This window comes from Coenobita brevimanus, chromosome 24, assembly GCF_032717465.1.
Source record: "Coenobita brevimanus isolate Jiangsu-jjx chromosome 24, ASM3271746v2, whole genome shotgun sequence".
In the NCBI taxonomy this organism is placed as follows: domain Eukaryota; kingdom Metazoa; phylum Arthropoda; class Malacostraca; order Decapoda; family Coenobitidae; genus Coenobita; species Coenobita brevimanus.
In genome coordinates, this window is record NC_136977.1 from 7,642,158 (window position 1) to 7,660,736 (window position 18,579).

The 18,579-nt window shown below is 44.7% G+C and overlaps 2 protein-coding genes across 2 annotated transcripts in view; both read right to left on the reverse strand.

Moving 5' to 3' along the window:
- The window catches only part of LOC145393546 (uncharacterized), a 356,676-nt gene that overhangs the window by 45,492 nt on the left and 292,605 nt on the right, over positions 1-18,579 (reverse strand). The window lies entirely within an intron of this gene.
- The window catches only part of LOC145393518 (uncharacterized), a 60,579-nt gene continuing 47,097 nt past the window's right edge, over positions 5,098-18,579 (reverse strand). The window contains exons 3-5 of the mRNA XM_080267668.1: positions 18,103-18,240; positions 16,295-16,396; positions 5,098-5,261 (exon numbers count right to left, since the gene is read on the reverse strand). Of these exons, the coding sequence (XP_080123794.1) occupies positions 5,098-5,261; positions 16,295-16,396; positions 18,103-18,240 (404 nt within the window). The remainder of the gene's footprint in view (positions 5,262-16,294; positions 16,397-18,102; positions 18,241-18,579) is intronic.

Below are 18,579 nucleotides of genomic sequence, written 5' to 3' on the forward strand. Positions count from 1 at the left end.
TCATTTTTCTGTCCCTCGTAAAAACAGTCTCGCAGAAAAAGGTAGAGAAAGACAAAGAAGGAGAGTTAAAAACGAGGTGTTTTTGGCGTGGCATTTGGAGAGAGAGAGAGAGAGAGAGAGAGAGAGAGATAAGGAGGTGTAGAGTCACGGGGATGGAGGGAGGGGAAAGGTGACAGAGGCAGGGGGGGTGGGACTGAGATGGAGTGAGAGAGATTGGTTAGTGGACGGGTGATGCATGGAAGAGGTAATGGAGGCAGGAATATTGTAGCCAGAGAATTATTACTACTATTGCTACCACCACCCCCACTACTACTACTACTACTGCTACTACTACTACCACCACCACCACCACCACCACCACTGCCACAACTGCTGTTACCACTACCACTTTTGCTATTACCATTATCGCCATGACATCACTGTCACTACTACTACTATCATCACTGCCTCTACTACATGTATTTACACCAGCAGTAACCACTGCAGTAACCACTCCTACCACGACAGTTATAACTACTACCACTACTACCATAACACAGCTACTAGTAATACCTTAACTATCGCTGTTACCATAACCACCACTATTGCCACGAACGCTAATGCTACCACCAAAACCACTACCACCATAACCACCACTAATACCGCGATCAGTACCCACTGCTGCTACTGTAACCACCATTGCCACAACTGTTATTTGCTAATGTTAGTAACTGCACCATTTTCCCACTGCGAAATCAACTTTATCTGAACAAAAACCTTTAGTACCACATATATTTCGGCGATTCCCACACTAAATGAAAATTCCTTCATCCATCCATCCATCCATCCATCATCCAATCCTACATTGCCCCATCAGGAGCGTAGGAGCCCATTTATTAAGTTATGTACGTAGTCAGACAAAGTAATGAATAAACGGTATGAATGCAGCCATCATCATCATCATCATCATCATCATCATCATCATCATCATCACCTTTTCCCACCAAGTATTGAGACGAGGTACATTCAGATGCATGTATTATTTCAGTCATTAAGTAACTATATAATTTTAGAATAACTTTTCCGCGGTAGCCTTTCCCTGTCAACTACTGCAGGTCATTTCATATCACTTACGGGAAGGCTACACTGAAGGGAAATGAATATCAGGAAAGCATTCACTGCCCTTGCCAAACATCGTCATCAATCTGAGAAAACGTCGATTCCCAGTGAAAAATGGCCTACAGTTGTTTAGGCTTTACTGCCAATGTTCCTACTTAGGCTGCCTCTACCACCTGTTCTACCTACTACTCATACTGTACTTCATCTAAGCTATCAGTGCTACTGTTACGTAACTACTATCACTGCTATAAATTGTAATATTGCTAAATCTACTACTGCTACTACTGCTCTACATTCCTTGTTACCACTGCTACTGCTGCTGCTACTACTTCTACTGCTAATATTGATTGTGATGATAATGATAAAAATAATAATTTAATATTATTATTAGTTATTCTTTTTGTTCTTGCTGTTCTTGTGGTAATAGTAGCAGTAGTGGTAATAATAGTAATGTACTACTGTTATAACTTTTACACAGTCCCTAGCCTCTTTCCTCTTCCTCTCTGCAATACTCACACTCTCCCCAACTTCCCTCCTCTTCCTCTTTCCTCCCCCTCTCCCCCTCCTCCCTTCCCTAAGCACCTACTTTGGCCCTCCCTTCCCTCTCCCTTACGTCTTTTCCTTAATCCACCCCTCTTCATCGCGCTCTCTCTCCTTCCTCCTTTCCTTAACGTCCTTCCATCTATCTTCCTTTTTTCTGACCCAAATCTTCTCTCTCTCTCTCTCTCTCTCTCTCTCTCTCTCTCTCTCTCGTTTCTTTAACCCCTTCAACACGATGACGTAGTAGGGCAGTTTATCCGTGTTACTACCAGACGATTTTATTTAGCGCTGGTAGTCCATGGGTGGCAGTAAGAGTAGTAGTTGTAACCCCGGACTTAACTACATGTGAACCCGGTGGACTGCTGGCTGAATATTCCCTCCTACAGTCCACCATCGTCTTTTGGGGGGATCGGGAGGGAGAGGTGGGCAGAGGAGAAGCAGGGTTATATCCGTGCCACCAAATGAAGGCGTCTCTATCCGGTGTCGCTCCTCCCCTCCAATTATAAAAGTATATTGGAAGCTGAATAAAATCGTCTGGAGATAGATTATGGAAATAGATGTGTGGATTATTTTTTTCATTTACTTTGTTTTTCCTTCCACCGTTCATCTTGTTATAAAAAAAATAAATACATTCCCGGCTGAAGGGCTTAACACTTTGAATCCGGTGGTGTATATTCTAGTTATTTTCAGACGATTTTGTTCAGCTAAGGATAGAGCTTGGACTGGATGGGTTAGATATAGCCTTAATAAACCCCTTCAGTACCAGAGGCTTTTCCTGAGTTTAATCGATTCGTCTGACTGCAGCAAGAATATACTTAACAGTGACATAACTTTCACTGTAGGGGTGAGCTGAACTGTTTTGCTCATGTTAATTAATGTTGAACGCTTGAGAACGAACTTATTATTTGTGTTTTATTTGTATTTTATTCTTGCTGTTTTCTGACGACTTTATGCAGCTTAGGGGAGACTTCAAACTGGCAGAGGTATATACAGCCTTCAGTGATCCCTTCAATAAGTTTTTTTTTTTTTTCCGGAGTTGAATAAAATCGTCTGGAGGTAGCCAAAATATACGGTAGAATGCGATGTTGTACTGAAAGGGTTAATCTCCTTTCATCTGGTTACTCCCCCTCCCCCTTTTTTTTTAATATATATTTTCCATCGTATCGCTACTTTCTCTCGCTCTCTTATTCGCATTTTTTTTTTTTCATTATGATTAGTCTGTTGTTTCCTGTCTTCCTTTCCTTCACGTCCTTCCGTGTTTCTTCTCTTTCTTGTTGTCCGTTTTCCGCTCCCTCTTTCGTCCTTCCTTTTCACTTCCCCTCATTATTCTTCCTCCCTTTCCGCTCCGTTATTGCTCTTTCCCCTCCTAATCCTCTCCTTCGTCACGTATCATAACCTTACATCTTACCCATCTTCCCCTGCCGTCCTAGTCTTCCTTCCTTGCCTTCACTCTCTCTCTCTCTCTCTCTCTCTCTCTTTCTCTCAGTTTCTTCCTTTCCTTTATTTTTCCCCTCCCTGTCTTCCTTTATTCCTTTCCTCTTCCTGCACCTTTCTTTCCTTTTTTTCCTTCTCTTTTACAGTTTATTCTTCTCCTGACATCTCCTACCGTCGTTGTTCATTCTTCCTTCTCCCTGTCTCCGTCTTTCTTTTCCATTTCTTGACATTCCCTTCATTTCCCTTCCTCATCGCTCCATATCTCACCTCTCCATGTCCTTAGCTTCTTCCTTCTCTCTCCTTCCATTCCTCTCTTCCGTCCTCCCTCCTTCTCTTTCCTTCTTACAGTCATTCCCTCTTTCCTTAACGCCTTTCTTCCTTCCTTCTCCCCTACTCTCTCATTCAATTCACCTCCCCCTCTTTTTACCCTTCCCAGAAAAGAAACGTTTACTTACGCGAGGGACCACGTGCTTCCGAAACGTTTACGATGGTGGAAACGTTTGCTGTCAGGGAGAAGGTGGTGGCGGGGAGTTAGAATGGAGGTTTATGGTAGATGAACGGGTGGGGAGGGAGGAGGGGAGGGATGTAGGTTATGAGGTAGGCATGGAAGGAAGCAGGAAGGTAGATAGGGAAGGAGGGAGGGAGGGAGGGAAGTTATGTGAGTAGGTCCGCAGGTGGGAAAGGAGGGAAGCAAAGTAAATAGGTAGGGAGGGAGGGAGGGAAGGAGGGAGAGAGGGAAGGTAGGTAAGTGAGAGAGGGTGGGATATAGGCAGGTAGGTAAGAAATGGCGATAGGTAGGTAAAAGAGAAAGTAGGTAAGTAGATAGGAAGGTAGGCCCTAAGTAGGAATCTAGTACGTGTATGGAAGTACTTACAGTAGGTAAATAGGGAAGTAGTTGGATTTCTGTATACAGGTATTTATGAATGTATTTCTGATACATATATACATATGTATGTATGTATGAATGTATGTACGGTATGTATGCATACCGGTGTACGAGTATGTATGTATGTATGTATGAAAGTGATCAGCAGTAAGTTGGTTGCTCATTGACGACAGCTTACACGTAAATGTAAATGGATGAAGGAGAGAGAGAGAGAGAGAGAGAGAGAGAGAGAGAGAAGGGGGGGAGGGAGAGACGGTGGTGGTGAAGGAGGGAGGAAGGAAGAGAAACACGGAAATGGAGGGAGGGAGACAGGAAGGGAGGGAGTGTTAAGGAATGGAGGGAGTGGAGTGAGGGAGGTAGAAGAGATTAAGGAAGGGAGAAAAGGATGAATGAAGAGAGCAAGGGCGGAAAGGAAGAGAAGAATAAAAGAGGAACAGGAAGGGTGAAAGGAGGGGGAGAATAGTGGAAGGAATGGAGGTGGAGAAATGAGTAATGGGGCGAGGGAGAAGGGAAGGGAAGGAGAGTAGAAGGGGGGGGGTAGGAAGGGAGAGGAACATGGGAATGGAGGAGAGGAGACTGAGGGAGGAGAGGAACGTAGGAGGAAACGGGAGAGAGAGGGAGAGTAATTTATGAAGTAAGGAGGAAGAAGAACACGGAAGGGAGGAGAAAGGAAGAGAGAGAAACACGTGATACAAGGAAGGAGAAGGAGAGAGAGAAAAGGAGGGAGGGAGGGAAACACGCGAGAGAAGGAGGGAGGGAGGGAAACACGCGAGAGAAGGAGGGAGGGAGGGAAACACGCGAGAGAAGGAGGGAGAGAGGGAGGAAGAGAAACGCGTGACAGGAGGAAGGGAGGTGAGAGAGGGAGGGAGGAAGGGAGAGAAACGCACCTCACACTAACACCGTCCCAGCCACACTGAAGGACACACCTCGCCACCACCACCACCACACCTACCACAACTACCACAATTACCACTACCACAACTGCAACCATTACGGATGTTAAGATTAGGTCAGCCATTGTCATCATAATTACTACCACACCTACTGCTACCAACACACCTCACCACCACCACACCTACCACAATTACCACTAGCCTACCACAGCGACAACTACTATCATTATGGATATCATAAGTTTCCTAACCATCATCGCAGTTACCACCATCAACCACCCCTGCCTTCTCAACCACACTACCACAACTGCTACCACTACCACAGCCACAACTGTCATTACGGATGTCATAATAGCCACAGCCATCGTCATATTTATTAGCATTACCACATTTTGCCACCGCCACCACATCTGCAAAATCCACCACATTACATCATACCCACCACATCGAACACCATTATATCACGGCTGCCACAACTACCACAACATAAAAACCAGTATCTTCATACAGTCTGCCAACATTACCACCACACCTTGCCAACACTACCAATTGCCATCATTACATCGTGCTTATTACAACTACCACACATCATCATCATCGTCTTCATCATCATCATCATCATCATCATCATCATAATCATCACGTAGCTATTACCACTGCAGTCATCATTTCCACTGTCATTGCCAACTAAAAAAAAAAAAAATCTGTTACTATCACTTTATCTCAGCTGCCAACATCAGTACCACCACCACAGCTACCACCATCACCACCACACCTATCACCATCACCACTACACCCACCGCCGTCGCCACAACTACCACAGTCGGTACCAGTACCTACATCACATCACCACAGCTACCACCATTATTTACATAATAACAACTATCACCACCACAGTTACTACCACACCTACCATCGTACTACCATTACCAAGCCACTTCTGCCACTCCACTACCATTGTCAAAGCTACCACCATCACCACCAAAGCTGCCACCATTACCACCACAACAACCTGCAACGCCATGACAACTACTACCACTAGCACATCACAACCGCAACCATCATCATCACTACCATAGCTACCACATATGTTAACTCTACCACCATCACAGCTACTGCCATCATCGCAACTACCATTAGGCTACCAACACTACCATTACCACCACCTGCACCACCACCATCACTCCCACCCACACCTCTCCGGAAGTGTGTGTGCGTGCGTGTGTGTGTTGCCTGCATGAGTCGGCAAGGTGGCTGTGTGTGTGTGTGTGTGTGTGTGAGAGAGAGAGAGAGAGAGAGCGTATGGGGTTTGCGTATGTACAGTATGAACAGTATGTATCGATCAAGAAAGTATGGAGCAGGAGGGGTTCTTTGATATCCTTAATGATCCTTATATCTTGTGTTGTTCCCAGGTGCTTATTTTGTTTTTATCTGAATATGTATATGATAACAGTACTGACTGGGAGATGTCAAGCAAACGAAGTATATGACATCCTCATGAAATCCAGTTTATTGGAGTGGGGGTAAGATCATCATGGATTTTGCACTAACGATCATTTTCTGTCCGATTGTTTCGCGCGAAGTATGCACCGAGATTTTTTTTTATCGACTACACACACACACACACACACACACACACACGGGTGGACGTGACTGCAAACATTGCACATGTATCCTCCTGTGATGGAAGCTCCATGAACATTGAAGGCCAGTGGCAGGAAGTGTGTGATATATGTATGTATATTCAATTTTTATTTAATTTGTTTATTGTGTGAATTTGCCTTTATGTATTGTGTTTGTAGGTGTGTGAGTTTTTCTCTGTGTAAAAAAAATGGGGGGGGGGATAAAATGCTGGAAGCCTGCAAAATCATTCCGTCATTTAAAAAAAAAAAAAATAAAAAAAAAGCCGTTCATTTCACGATACCCGGACACAGTTCTGAAAAAACTGGAGGTCATAGGGAGGAGTGGGGGGGGGGGGAGACTAAAAAGAGGAAGCCTACAATATTGCAAAGGTGACGAGTTGAGCGGGAAATGTTTGATCGTGTGCGTTGGCTGTGTCATGAACGAAAGAATGCCGTAGCTTTTCGGATGTGTGTCTGAATTTTTAGCCCTCCAGTACAATAGCTTCCTTTGTTCAGTTCTTCCCTCTTCCAACATTACTGTTCAGTTCTTCCTTCCGCCGAGCAGTGAACGAGGTAATGCAGAGTCAAAACGTGAAGAAAATCGTCTGGAGTACATGGGATTTAAATACAAGACGTCATCGCACTGAAGAGAAAATCGTGTGTGTGTGTGTGTGTGTGTGTGTGTGTGTGTGTGTGTGTGTGTCAAGTGTGTGCGTATATCACGGTGGAGTCTAGGTCACCTGGGGGGGGGTTGAGGCGTCATTTCCATATCTAATGTTCCCTTGTCACTCTTAGTTCCATGTCGCTTTGTCCAGTGAGGGGGGGGGGGAAGAGGAAGGAAGAGGAATAGTGACTGTGTGGGAAGAAGGATGGTGGAGAGAAAGAGAAGATAAAGAAAGAAGAAAATGAAGCGACAGGAAGGGGAAGAGGGAGGATAGGTTAAAAAGTGAGGAGAGAGAGAGAGAGAGAGAGAGAGAGAGAGAGACGAAGGAAGAGGAGGAGGAAGAGGAAGGAAATGAAGGAGCTAGAAAAGGGAAGGAGAAAGAGGTGACGAAAAAGGAAGAGGATGAGGAATAAAGTGAATGTGGAAGAGGGGAAAGAGGGAGACGGTAGAAGGAGAGAGGAAGAAACGGGGAAAAGGAGAGGGAATGAAGACTGGTAGATAAAAGAGGGAATGAAACTGGCAGGAGAAGAAGAGGAAATGGAGGATAAGACAAAGTGGGGGAGTGGGGTAAGAGAAGAGGAGCATAGTAGAGAGAAGAGAGAGGGAGAGAAAGAGAGGAAGGAAGAAGTAAATGGAAGAGAAGATAGAAAACAGGAAAAGTGGAGGGGAGAGAAAGAGAGGAAGGGAAGGAAAAGAGAAGAAAAGGAGAGGATGAGAGAAGAGAAAAGGAAAGATGGGGAAGAAAGAAATGAGAAAAGAGAAGAAGAAAAGAAAAAGGAAAATGGGGAAGGTGAAGAGAATGGATAGGAAGTGGGGAGAGAGAGAAAGAAAAAGAAGAAAGAGAGGCGGGTAGAGGAGAGAAAAAAGAGGAGGAAGAAGAGGAAAGGTAGGGAAGAGGGAGAGGGGAGATAAGTGGAAGAAACGAGGAGGGATAAAGAAAAATATATAAACTGAAAAAAAAAAAAAGTAGGAAGAACACAAAAACGCGGTGGTGGATAAAATAAGAGACAGAGGGAGAACAAGAGAAAAAGATGAAAGAAAGTGAAGAGAGAACAAGAGAGAAAAAGAGGAAAAGATAAGAGGATGAGTGAGGAACTAGACAGAGAAAGAGGGGATTGGGAGAAAAAAAAAAAAGAGAAAGTTGAGAGAAAAGAACAGGGAAGGAAGGCAAAGGCATAGAAAAAGAATGTCAAGGAAAAACGGATGGATGAAGAGGAAGAGAAGGAGGAGGAGCAGGAAACGTGAGAGTATGAAAGTGGAGAATGGGAGGTAAAAAGAGGGAGAGAAAAAGATGATGAAGAGATTGAAATTTTTCAGGGAGAGAAGGTTGATGGAGAGGAAGAGGGAAGGAAGGTAGGTAGGAAGAGGAATTGGATGTGAAAGGAAGATAAAGGAAGGAAGAAGTGTGGGTGTGGCAGAGAGAGAGAGAGAGAGAGAGAGAGAGAGAGTGAGTGAGGGAGTGAGGGAGGGAGAGAAGGAAATCCGAAGGTTACGGGGGAAGGGAGAGAGGAGGGAAGGGAGGTTTGAGGAATGGAAGGGAAATGAGGGGAGGGGTAGAGGAAAGTGGGAAGAAGGATAAAAGTGAAGGAAAGGGAGAGGCAGGTATGGGTATGAAGGAAAGGTAGGGAGAAGGGAGAGAAGGTAAATGGGGAAGGGAGGTGTGAAGGAAAAGGTGGAAAAGAAAAAAGAAGGGAGAGAGAGGGAGGGAGGGAGGGAAAGAAGACAAGGTAAAGGCGAGAGGAAAAACGATGGAGAGGAAGGGACTGTAGGTAGGTAGATGGAGGGAGGAAGGGGGAGAAGGTAAATGGGGAGGGAGGTAAGGAGGGTAGGGTAAAGAAAGGGAGGAAAAACAAAGAAGAGGGAGATTCAAGGGTACAAACTCGACTAATGAGGGAAGGGAGAAGGAAGGAAGGAAGGAGAGGGAGAGAAGAAACTGGAGGGATGGCAAGGACGAGAAGGTGGGATAAGATGACGAGACGAAAGAGAGAGAGAAGGGGGGAGGGGGGGAAGGCATAAGTAAAGAGAAGTAGGGAGGATGAGAATGAGGAATAACATGGCAGGGGAAGTGGGAGAAGAAAGGAGAAAGAAAAGAGAAATGAGTACGGGATGATGGTATGAAGGGAGAGAAACAGAAGGAAGAAAAGAAGATACAGAAAAAGGAAAAAGATGAGGGGAGAAGGTGAGAGAAAGAAGAAAAGACACGACAAAAAAATAAGAGAAAATATGAAGATGAAAAGAGGGGGAAAGGAAAAAAAGAAACGAAGAGAGAAAAATAGGTAATAAGTAAAAATTATAGAGAAAGGGGGAAAGGAAGAATACACGAAACACGAGAGGGAAAGAGAGGGGGCAGAGGAAACGATAGTATGGGAAGTGAGGAGGGAAGAGTTGATAAGAATGGAGGGGAAGAGACAAGGAAAAAACAGAGGGGAAAAAGATGAGAGCGATAGAGAGAGGAGGCTCAGTATAAAAGGAAAGACAGGGAAAGTAAGGAGAAATAAAAGGGGAAAATTGGACAGGAAAATACGAAAGAGAGAAAAAAAGGAGGAAGTGAAAGTACAAAAGAGGAGTGAGTAAAGACCGCTTCTTATAAATAATCACGAAATAAAAAGTACAGTTAGAGTTACAAAAGAATTAAAAATGAAAAAAAAAATGCAATAATAAAAAGATAATAAGATTTGGAATAAAAATATGGGCGCCAGAATAATGCTTTACTCTGGATTTCAAAGTGGAAGTACAGAGAAATCCTTACTTGTACTCCTTTTTTTGTACTAAGCCTACGGTACTTAATCTCCACGTATTTCCTAGAACGGCAGAAAATGATGAACGAGTGTAAGATTAATCGTGAGGAAATTGAAACAGATGATCCTCAAGTTACAATGGTAGTAAAAAGAAAACGAGAGGGGGAAGGATAGGAAAGGCAACTAAGGAAGATATGGAACATGATAGAATGGGGAAGAGGGAGAAAGAGGACTTGAAGGGGAAAACAAGAGGACAGAATTGGAGGGAAAACAAAGGAAGGAAGAATGTAGATTGGAAGCGAAGGAAGGAAGGAAGGGGAGAAAAATGATATTATGTGGTAGAAGCAAGGGGAGAGAGAGAGAGAGAGAGAGAGAGAGAGAGGGGGGGGAGGGAAGAAGACTGGAGGGGATGAGAGATGACAGGAGGGAGGGAAGAGGGGGAGGGGGAGAGGAACTGAAGGGAGATGAAAAAGAACAAGGGTATAGTTTATGATTTGAGGGGCTTTGTGTGTGTGTGTGTGTGTGTGTGTGTGTGTGTGTGTGTGTGTAAGGGGGGGGGGGGCAGGAGAAGGGCAGGTCTGAGCAGAAAGGCTTTAATGGTGAAGAAAAAATTAGGGGAAATAAATATGAAAAGGTGAGGGGGAAAGAGGAGAGAGGGAGCGAAAGGAACACGAGAGAGAAGGGGAGAGGAGGGGAAAATGGAGGAAAGGTAATTAATTGATAACATATGATACGGGGACAATAGAGAGAGAGAGGGGGGGGAAGAGGGAAAAGGTGGAAGAGAGCCAAAAGGGGGAAAAGAGGCAGCACTAGGAAGAAGCAAAGGTAAGTTGAAGAGAGTGATAAAGAAAAACAGTAAATTAAAATATAAATGAGAAAAATAAATAGATAAAGGTACAAGGAAATAGAATTGAGAAAGATAAGTAGATTAAGGTAGAAGATCCGTCCCATAAAATACTGAAAGAAATATGATAATACCTGGAACAATCAAGAATGCTCTATGGCCGCGACGCATGCACATACCTTCCCTCCCTGTATATCTCCCCTCGGACAGACAGACTCAAGGTACCATATCCCCGAGGCCTGTGTGTGCTGGGATAAGTAGAGTCACGAATGATGTTACGATCTTCTAGGAATATTATTTTCAATGCGTCTCGTAATATTAGTTTAGTGAATTATTGAGTTGGATGGATCATACCTACAGTACATTCATATGCGGTGAGGATGCGATATTAGTACATGAAAGAACAGTTTAAATATGTGCTGGAGATATTATTATTATTATTATTATTATTCAAAGCTGCTTCACTGTCAAAAACGTACTTAGCAATAGAATGAAATACGGCTAATTCTCTCCTATACAGTGAGTAATGCAGTCTTCGTGTGACATGATGCACCTGTACGTATGAGAGAAAATTGTGATAGCGGGCCTATTCTTTGGGGAACTATTTTATATTCGCCTGTGATTTACTCGTAGTTGGTGGGTGAAGAAATCTTTTTGAATTTCTTCCTTGATTATTGTACCTGGTTATCCCTGGAAAGAATATTTAACCCGTTCCTAAAGAATTATTATTATTATTATTATTATTATTATTATTATTATTATTATTACTGATGCCGAAATTAATAGGTTACTTTAGGTTAATGATAGTACTTGATGATCATAAATATTAGATACTGTGTGATAATAATAGTTATACTGCATCAACTTCCTCTTCTTTCGTCCCTTCCTCGTTATCCTCATTTTCTATAATTTTCATAATCATAATCCAATCATCCTTGCTCTGATCACCCTAATAAACGCTACTACTACTACTACTACTACTACTATTATTATTATTATTATTACCCCCAGCTCAGTTCATACCACTGTTCAGGTCACGAGCCTCTCATCTCTCAAAAATTTTTATACCGTAAACTTTGTTAAACACACGGCGTAAATTAGCTTGATGTAGTGTGTGTGTGTGTGTGTGTGTGTGTGTGTGTGTGTGTGTGTGTGTGTGTGTGTGTGTGTGTAATTATGTGATATGAGTGTGTGAATAATGTTAAGTATGAGAATGTGAAAGCGTTTTTACTACAATGTATACGCGTTTACCTATGTGTATCTTGGTGTGTGTGTGTGTGTGTGTGTGTGTGTGTGTGTGTGTGTGTGTTGTGTAGATAACGATGTGGGTATAAATCAGTGCGTGCCGGTGTGTGCGTTTTTTATTTATGTGCATCTGTAAGTGTCAGACCGTGATGTGTGTGCATGTTTGTGTACGTGGGGTGCATGTCAACCCACAAAGAACAACAACTACAACAAAAACAACAACAATCGCTTCACCGAGTCAGGAGAGAGAGAGAGAGAGAGAGAGAGAGAGAGAGAGAGAGAGAGAGAGAGAGAGAGAGAGAGAGAGAGAGAGAGAGAGAGAGAGATTTAAGGAATGTAAGAAAAAGGGGAAGATGGAAAGGGGGAAGGGAGAGGATAGAAAAAGGGAGAGAAGGGGGTACAGTGGAGGGGGGGGGGGATGAAAGATGAAAAACTGATTGAGGAGGGGATGGGGGTTGAGGAATGTAGGGGTATGAAGGAGAGGGAGGGAGGGAAGGAGATGGTAGGAACGTACGAAAGGAGAGAGAGAGAGTAGAAAACAAAAGAAGGTGAACAGAGGTGAGAGTTGCAAGAGAGAAAAAAAAAGGGGAGGGGGAGAGGGAGAGAAGGAGAAAGATAAAGGGTTAGGACATAAAGGCGTTGCTTTGGACATCGTAACGTCACTTCACCTCCCTCCCGTCTCCCCCTCTCCTCGTTCCTCCCTCTCTGTTAGTTGTCTGCTCCCTCCCTCCCTCCTTTCCTCCCTGGCATTCTCTCAACCATACCTTTTCTCCCCCCTCCCCCAGATTTCTCCTTCTCTTCTTCCCTGTTGCCTCTTCCTCCTCTCTCTTCCTCTCCTTCTGGTATTCCCTCCTGTCTTCATACTCCTTTCACTCACCCTCCCTCCTCGCCTTTTCTCCCTCCTCAGCTTTCCTCTCCTTTGCTTCTGTACTTCCCCTAAATTCCTTTGTCTTCCATCCCTGCCACCTCCCTTTCTTCTTTCCTAAGTCTTTCCTTCTTCTGGATTTGCTATCCTTTTCATCGTCTCATAGAACAGATACCATAGTCATAGCCTTGAAACGGCCAATAGATATGCTTGGGTTTTCTTTCCGTTGCGTCCATCTTCTCTCGGTCCCTCACCACTCTCCCTGTCACCTTTCACTCCCTCCCTCCCACCCTCTGTCTTACCCTCCCTCACTCCCTCCTTTCTCTCCATGTCATTTTCCCTCCCGCCCTCTCTCCTGCCCTCCATCTTTCCCTCCTATCTCTCCATGTCACTTTACCTCCTTCTGTCTCCTTTCTGTCCAAACCACCCTCCCTACCTCTCTCTCCCTCCTTCCCTCTCTCCCTGTCACCCCTGGTAAATATAGAAGTTAATTGTGGTAGCGAGAATACCAAGGGAGTGGGGGGAGACGGTAGGAGGGAGGGAAAGAGAGAGGGGTAGGAAGGAAAAAGGCGAGAGGAGAGAGGGACGAAGGTAAGATAGTTAAGGAGCAGGGAAGAAGGAAGAGGAGATGAGGGTGGAAGGTGAGGTATGGAGAGGTTGAGGCCGAGAGGAAAGGATGAGGAAGGTAGTGTAGGGAGAAGAGGAGGAGAGGGTGAGAGGAGGAGGAGAGGGGGAAGGGGAGAGGAGAGGTTGAGAAAAGGAGAAAAGACTGTGGAAGGGATGGATGGAGGGGAGAAGGAAGGAAGGAAGGATTGGGAAGGGGAGAGAAGAAGAAATAGAAAGAAATGGCTGAAGGATAGATGGAAGTAAAAAGGAGAGTTAAAATGAGGAGAGAGGGAGGAAATAGGAAGAGGGGAAGGAGGGACAGTGTGAGGGATTATATCAAGATAAATGAGTTCGAACCACTGTGCAAAATGAGAGAGAGAGAGAGAGAGAGAGAGAGAGAGAGAGAGAGAGAGAGAGAGAGAGAGAGAAAGGCGGAACGGGCATAAAGAACGACAAATTCCCACACAAATGACAGATACTGTGGCATTCTTTTTGAGTACACCCTCCTCCTTCATCTCTCTCTCTCTCTCTCTCTACTCCTCCATCCTTTCATCCTCCCTTGTCCACTCCTTCTCTATTCACCCTTTTCCTCATCCTCTCTCCGCATTCGCATTTCACTCTTTCTTCTTCCATCGTTATTTTCTCTTATACTGTATCCTTAATTTACTCCATTCCTCCCAGTTACTTCATATATTTTTTACCCATTCGCATCTCTTGAATATTTCATTCTTTAAATTTCGTCTCTCTGCTTTTATATTACCTTCCTGGAGCCTTTCTATGTTGCTCAAGATCTGCTGTACCCTCCTTCCTCTTCCTCCCTGTCTTCCTCCCCCCCCCTCTCTCTCTCTCTCTTTCTCTCTCTCTCTCTCTCAACCGGACGATACGCTCCATAATTTCACCCAAGAACGTACAATTTATCATCGGACAGAAAAACTCTCCCACCTCAAGACACGCTTGGCAGCACGAGAGAGAGAGAGAGAGAGAGCGGGGGCAACATATATTGAGAAATGCATCTTTGTTTCTCAGTTTGCCTCTGATAAGTAAATACATGTATTCGGTACTTCTATGAAACGAACCAAAGAATTTAATAGGCTAGAGGGCCCACTCCAATCGAACTCTCCGTAATGTAATCGCGTTCAAAGCCATATAGAACATGCCTGTATCCAGCTTCCTCTCCTTTCATCCTGCAGCACACACACACACACACACACACTCTCTCTCTCTCTCTCTCTCTCTCTCTCTCTCTCTCTCTCTCTCTCTCTCTGTAATGAACTTAAGATCCCCGTATTAACTGGTGTATCACGTGGGCGCAATAAGATCACTTTAAATAGTGGAACGCTTGAATGTGTTTACTCAGTCACTTTGGTTGAGTGCGAGCCATAATGAGAAATGAGAAACCAAATGAAAGATACACACGCTTCATCCTACCCAGCGTTCACGTCAATAGTGTTCGTTCGTCTCTGCAGCACACACTCCTCTTATCTTTATTGTCCGTCGAATTTCTCGGATTTTTTTTTTTTTTTTGTCTCCCTCTTGCTCTACTACTAAGATCGTATCTTTTTCATCATGAATAATGAAACAAGATGAAGCGTTTAAGCTTACATACCCCACCCTACGCCAAACACCACCATCAGTACCATCTCCTGCTTTTGTTTTGATGGGCTGTGAGAGTGTGAAGTGCAGTCGCCTAGTCATATTAAGTATAAATATTTTAACAATCCTCAGTACACAAACTCATTTGAGTGACGTATATGTAAAATGTATACAAATCTAACACGTGAATCTAGGCTTGTAAGTTAACAATAGCCATACTTTTAAAATGGACCGGCCGTAGATTGAAATGGGCTAGTTGGCCGCGGAAGTCCAGACAAGTCAAGGGTACCAACATTTTTTTAGGAACTTGAAAATCGAGTATTGTTATTGTCCACATTTTATTTTCTCAGAATAGTAGTCTAGGGATGCGAAACTCATAGAACCATGAGTAATAAAGCCCGATATGCTTAGAAATTTACTAGCACCATGTATGCTTGAGGCTGATATGCTTAGGAATTAGTTATCGTCTGGTGTGGATGTTGACTTCTTGACACGGAATGGTTGCTACACCTGCCCTGTCCATCAATCTCGTGTCTGACAGTCTGCCCTCACTCCCAGCCTACGTCTGTTGAGCGGCGGAAGCATTGAAGAGCGAAGTGTTTTTCTTTGTGTGTCTGATTGATTTGCGTTTTTTGCTAGTGCGTTTGCGTGATTTCAAGGACAGGAGTGACCAAGGTCTAAAGAATACCTGTGGACGCTGGCGGCCTGAGGGTGGTGTCCGTCCCGAGGTGTGGAAAAGATAAGAGGCGAGACAAGGACATAAAAGGGGCGAAGTGGACAGCCCGCCCATCCCTAAACCCCCAGCAAGGTCAACCATTTTGCGGTAATTAACACATCACTTTCCTTTTCGTGTCAAAATTGTGATTATCTAAACATCAGAATTAACTAGATGTTAGGTGGTGGGCTATCATTCTGCTGTTACTGATAACTTTTATTGTATTATTTAACACTTACCTGCCTGCCTGCACGTGTCATGTGTGTGATTTTCTAAACTTGATTGTGATTTAGTATTGGGATTATTAGTTGGATCTTGTGTGGAGTGGAATGGTGTCTGGTTAGTCTGGCGGAGAGAGTGATCAGTGAGGGATGATTCAAACATCTCGTTATGCCACTTAAGTATACGTGTACTCTTCTGCAGTATTTTTTTATGTTTATGTAATCAGTGTATTTTTCGTTGGTGTGTAGCATAGATATGCATTAATTTGTTAATATATTTAAGTACGATATACAGTAAATGTACAAATAATGACTGCCGGATAGACTGACCAGCCACGTGCTTGGTAGTCCGCGCACCCTTTCCGACGCAGCCACCCTCCACTCTCCTCACTTTGCACTTCTTGAACTTATCACCAGCATTCCTATCGTTGTCTTTAACGCAGAATTGTTATCTTAGTTATAACCTACCCCATAACAAGCAGCGTCGAAAAAACATTAAGTGTTGAAGTTTGCATTCCTTTATATCTTTGTACTCGCTTTCTCCCGCTTCTTATCTTATATTTCTTACCTCTTAACTTTCCTCCTATCTCTCTTTCCCCTTTCTCCCCCTCACATATCCTTCTTGTCCTTCTTTACCTCTCCTTGTTTTCCCTCCCTACGGTTTCCAGTTATTTAGTCATTATTCCTTCCACGTCCTTCTTCCTTCCCTTCCACCCTGCCCTTCCTTTCCTCTCCTTCCTAGTCTCTTCCTAACCATCTCTTCCACTTCCAGATATTCATTCCTTAACTCCTCCTTTTTCCATTTCACTTCCTTTCTGCCCCTCTTCCTTCCTTCTCACTACAAAGGCTACAAAAAATGCTGAGAAAAAATAGTTTCTTTCATCGGGCCCGATTCGTCATAGATTTTTTTTTTTTCCTGTTTCTTCATCTGCCAGATTATTATTGTACCCACCAGCCAACTGAGCATTATTTTTCTGCATTCTCTCTCTCTCTCTCTCTCTCTCTCTCTCTCTCTCTCTCTCTCTCTCACACACACACACACACACACACACACACACTCAAAATTTTCCCACCCTCATTACTCCCCTTCACACAGTCGCAACACTCCACCTATCACTCCTTCCCCTCCTCTACCCCTACTGCCCCTGCTCCCCATCTTCCCCTCTTCCCCCTACTTCCCATCTCCCCCTGCGCCCCATCTCTCCCTGCGCCCCATCTCTACCTACTCCCCATCTATCCCATATCCTATTCCTCTACTGGACTCATTTCCCTTTCCCATTTCCAACACCCCAACGCTTCCACCCCCCCCCCCTTCTGCTACCAACTTTTACCCCTGTTGCACTCTTACCCCATCTCAACTACTCCCCCTTAAGCACTCCTCCCTTCCTCACATCGCACTCCCCTGCTTTCCCACACAACTCCCCCACATTCCCACTCTACCCCCCACTTCCCACCTCCCCTCATTGTGGAGGTTAGCGCTGAGTGAGGAGTTACTACGCTTCATCCTCGTTGCATTTCCACCTCACTCCCCACCCATCCCTTTAATTCGTTTCTACACACTCCCCACTCACTTAACCCCATCCAGTCCCACTCCTCCAGTCCAGCTGTGTTTCCCCACCCCAGTTCCTCACACTCTCAGTTTAAATTCACTTCTCTCCTCACCTTCCCCCATTCCTTCACCCTTCATCCCACTCGCCCACTCATCTAGGCCCATCCTCCCCGTCCTCCAAGTGTGCAGGTAGATGCTGGGTAGGGAACTGCTATGCTTCAGTTCCGTCCCCACCCTTCACTTTTTTCACCTCCCTCTACACCACACTCTCTTCCCAGCTACATTCTACCCTCCATCCCTGCTTTCTATCTTGTTCCGTTCCTCCCCATCCCACTACCCTCCCCACTTACTGTCTTTCCCCAACTACATTTCCCACTTTTCCAATCCAGCTCCACTTTCGTTACCTCTCCCTCCACCTCTGTTCTATGTCTGCACTCTTCCCCACTCCACTTCCTCCATCTCCTCCCTTCCCATTCCTCCCATCTCCCTTCCCCTTCGTCCCATCCCCCTCTTTCCCCACTATCCTTCTACTCCCCACTCCCATTCCCCCTTCACTCCCCACACTCCCACACCCCACTCCGCCACTCACCTAGGGGCCCCCCATTGTGGAGGTCTACGCTGGGCGATGAGTTGCTACGCTTGTGCTTCTTCTTTCTATCCTTGCTGCGTCTTAGCGAGTTGAACATACGCAGCATCTTGGCCATGGCGGCGGGGCGTGGGTGGCGTACTTGGGCGTATATGAGATCGGTTTCCGGCGTATACGGGTAGCTTCGTGCGTATTAGGGGGTGTGTATTGGGCGTAGTAGGTTGATTCGGGCTTATTAGGGGTGTGTATTGGGCGTATTAGGTTGATTCGGGCTTATTAGGGGTTGGTTTTGCGTTTGGGGATTTGTTTTTGGATGTATACTGGCTTGTTTTGGGCTTTTAGGGGAATTCCTGGGGCGAAATAGGGTTGTTTTTGGCAATCTAAAGGTTGCTTTCGGGTGTATCGAGATTTTTTTTTTTTTTCGAGCGTACAGGAATTGATTTGGGTGTTATAGGGTTTAGGGGGACTTGCTGGGGTTTG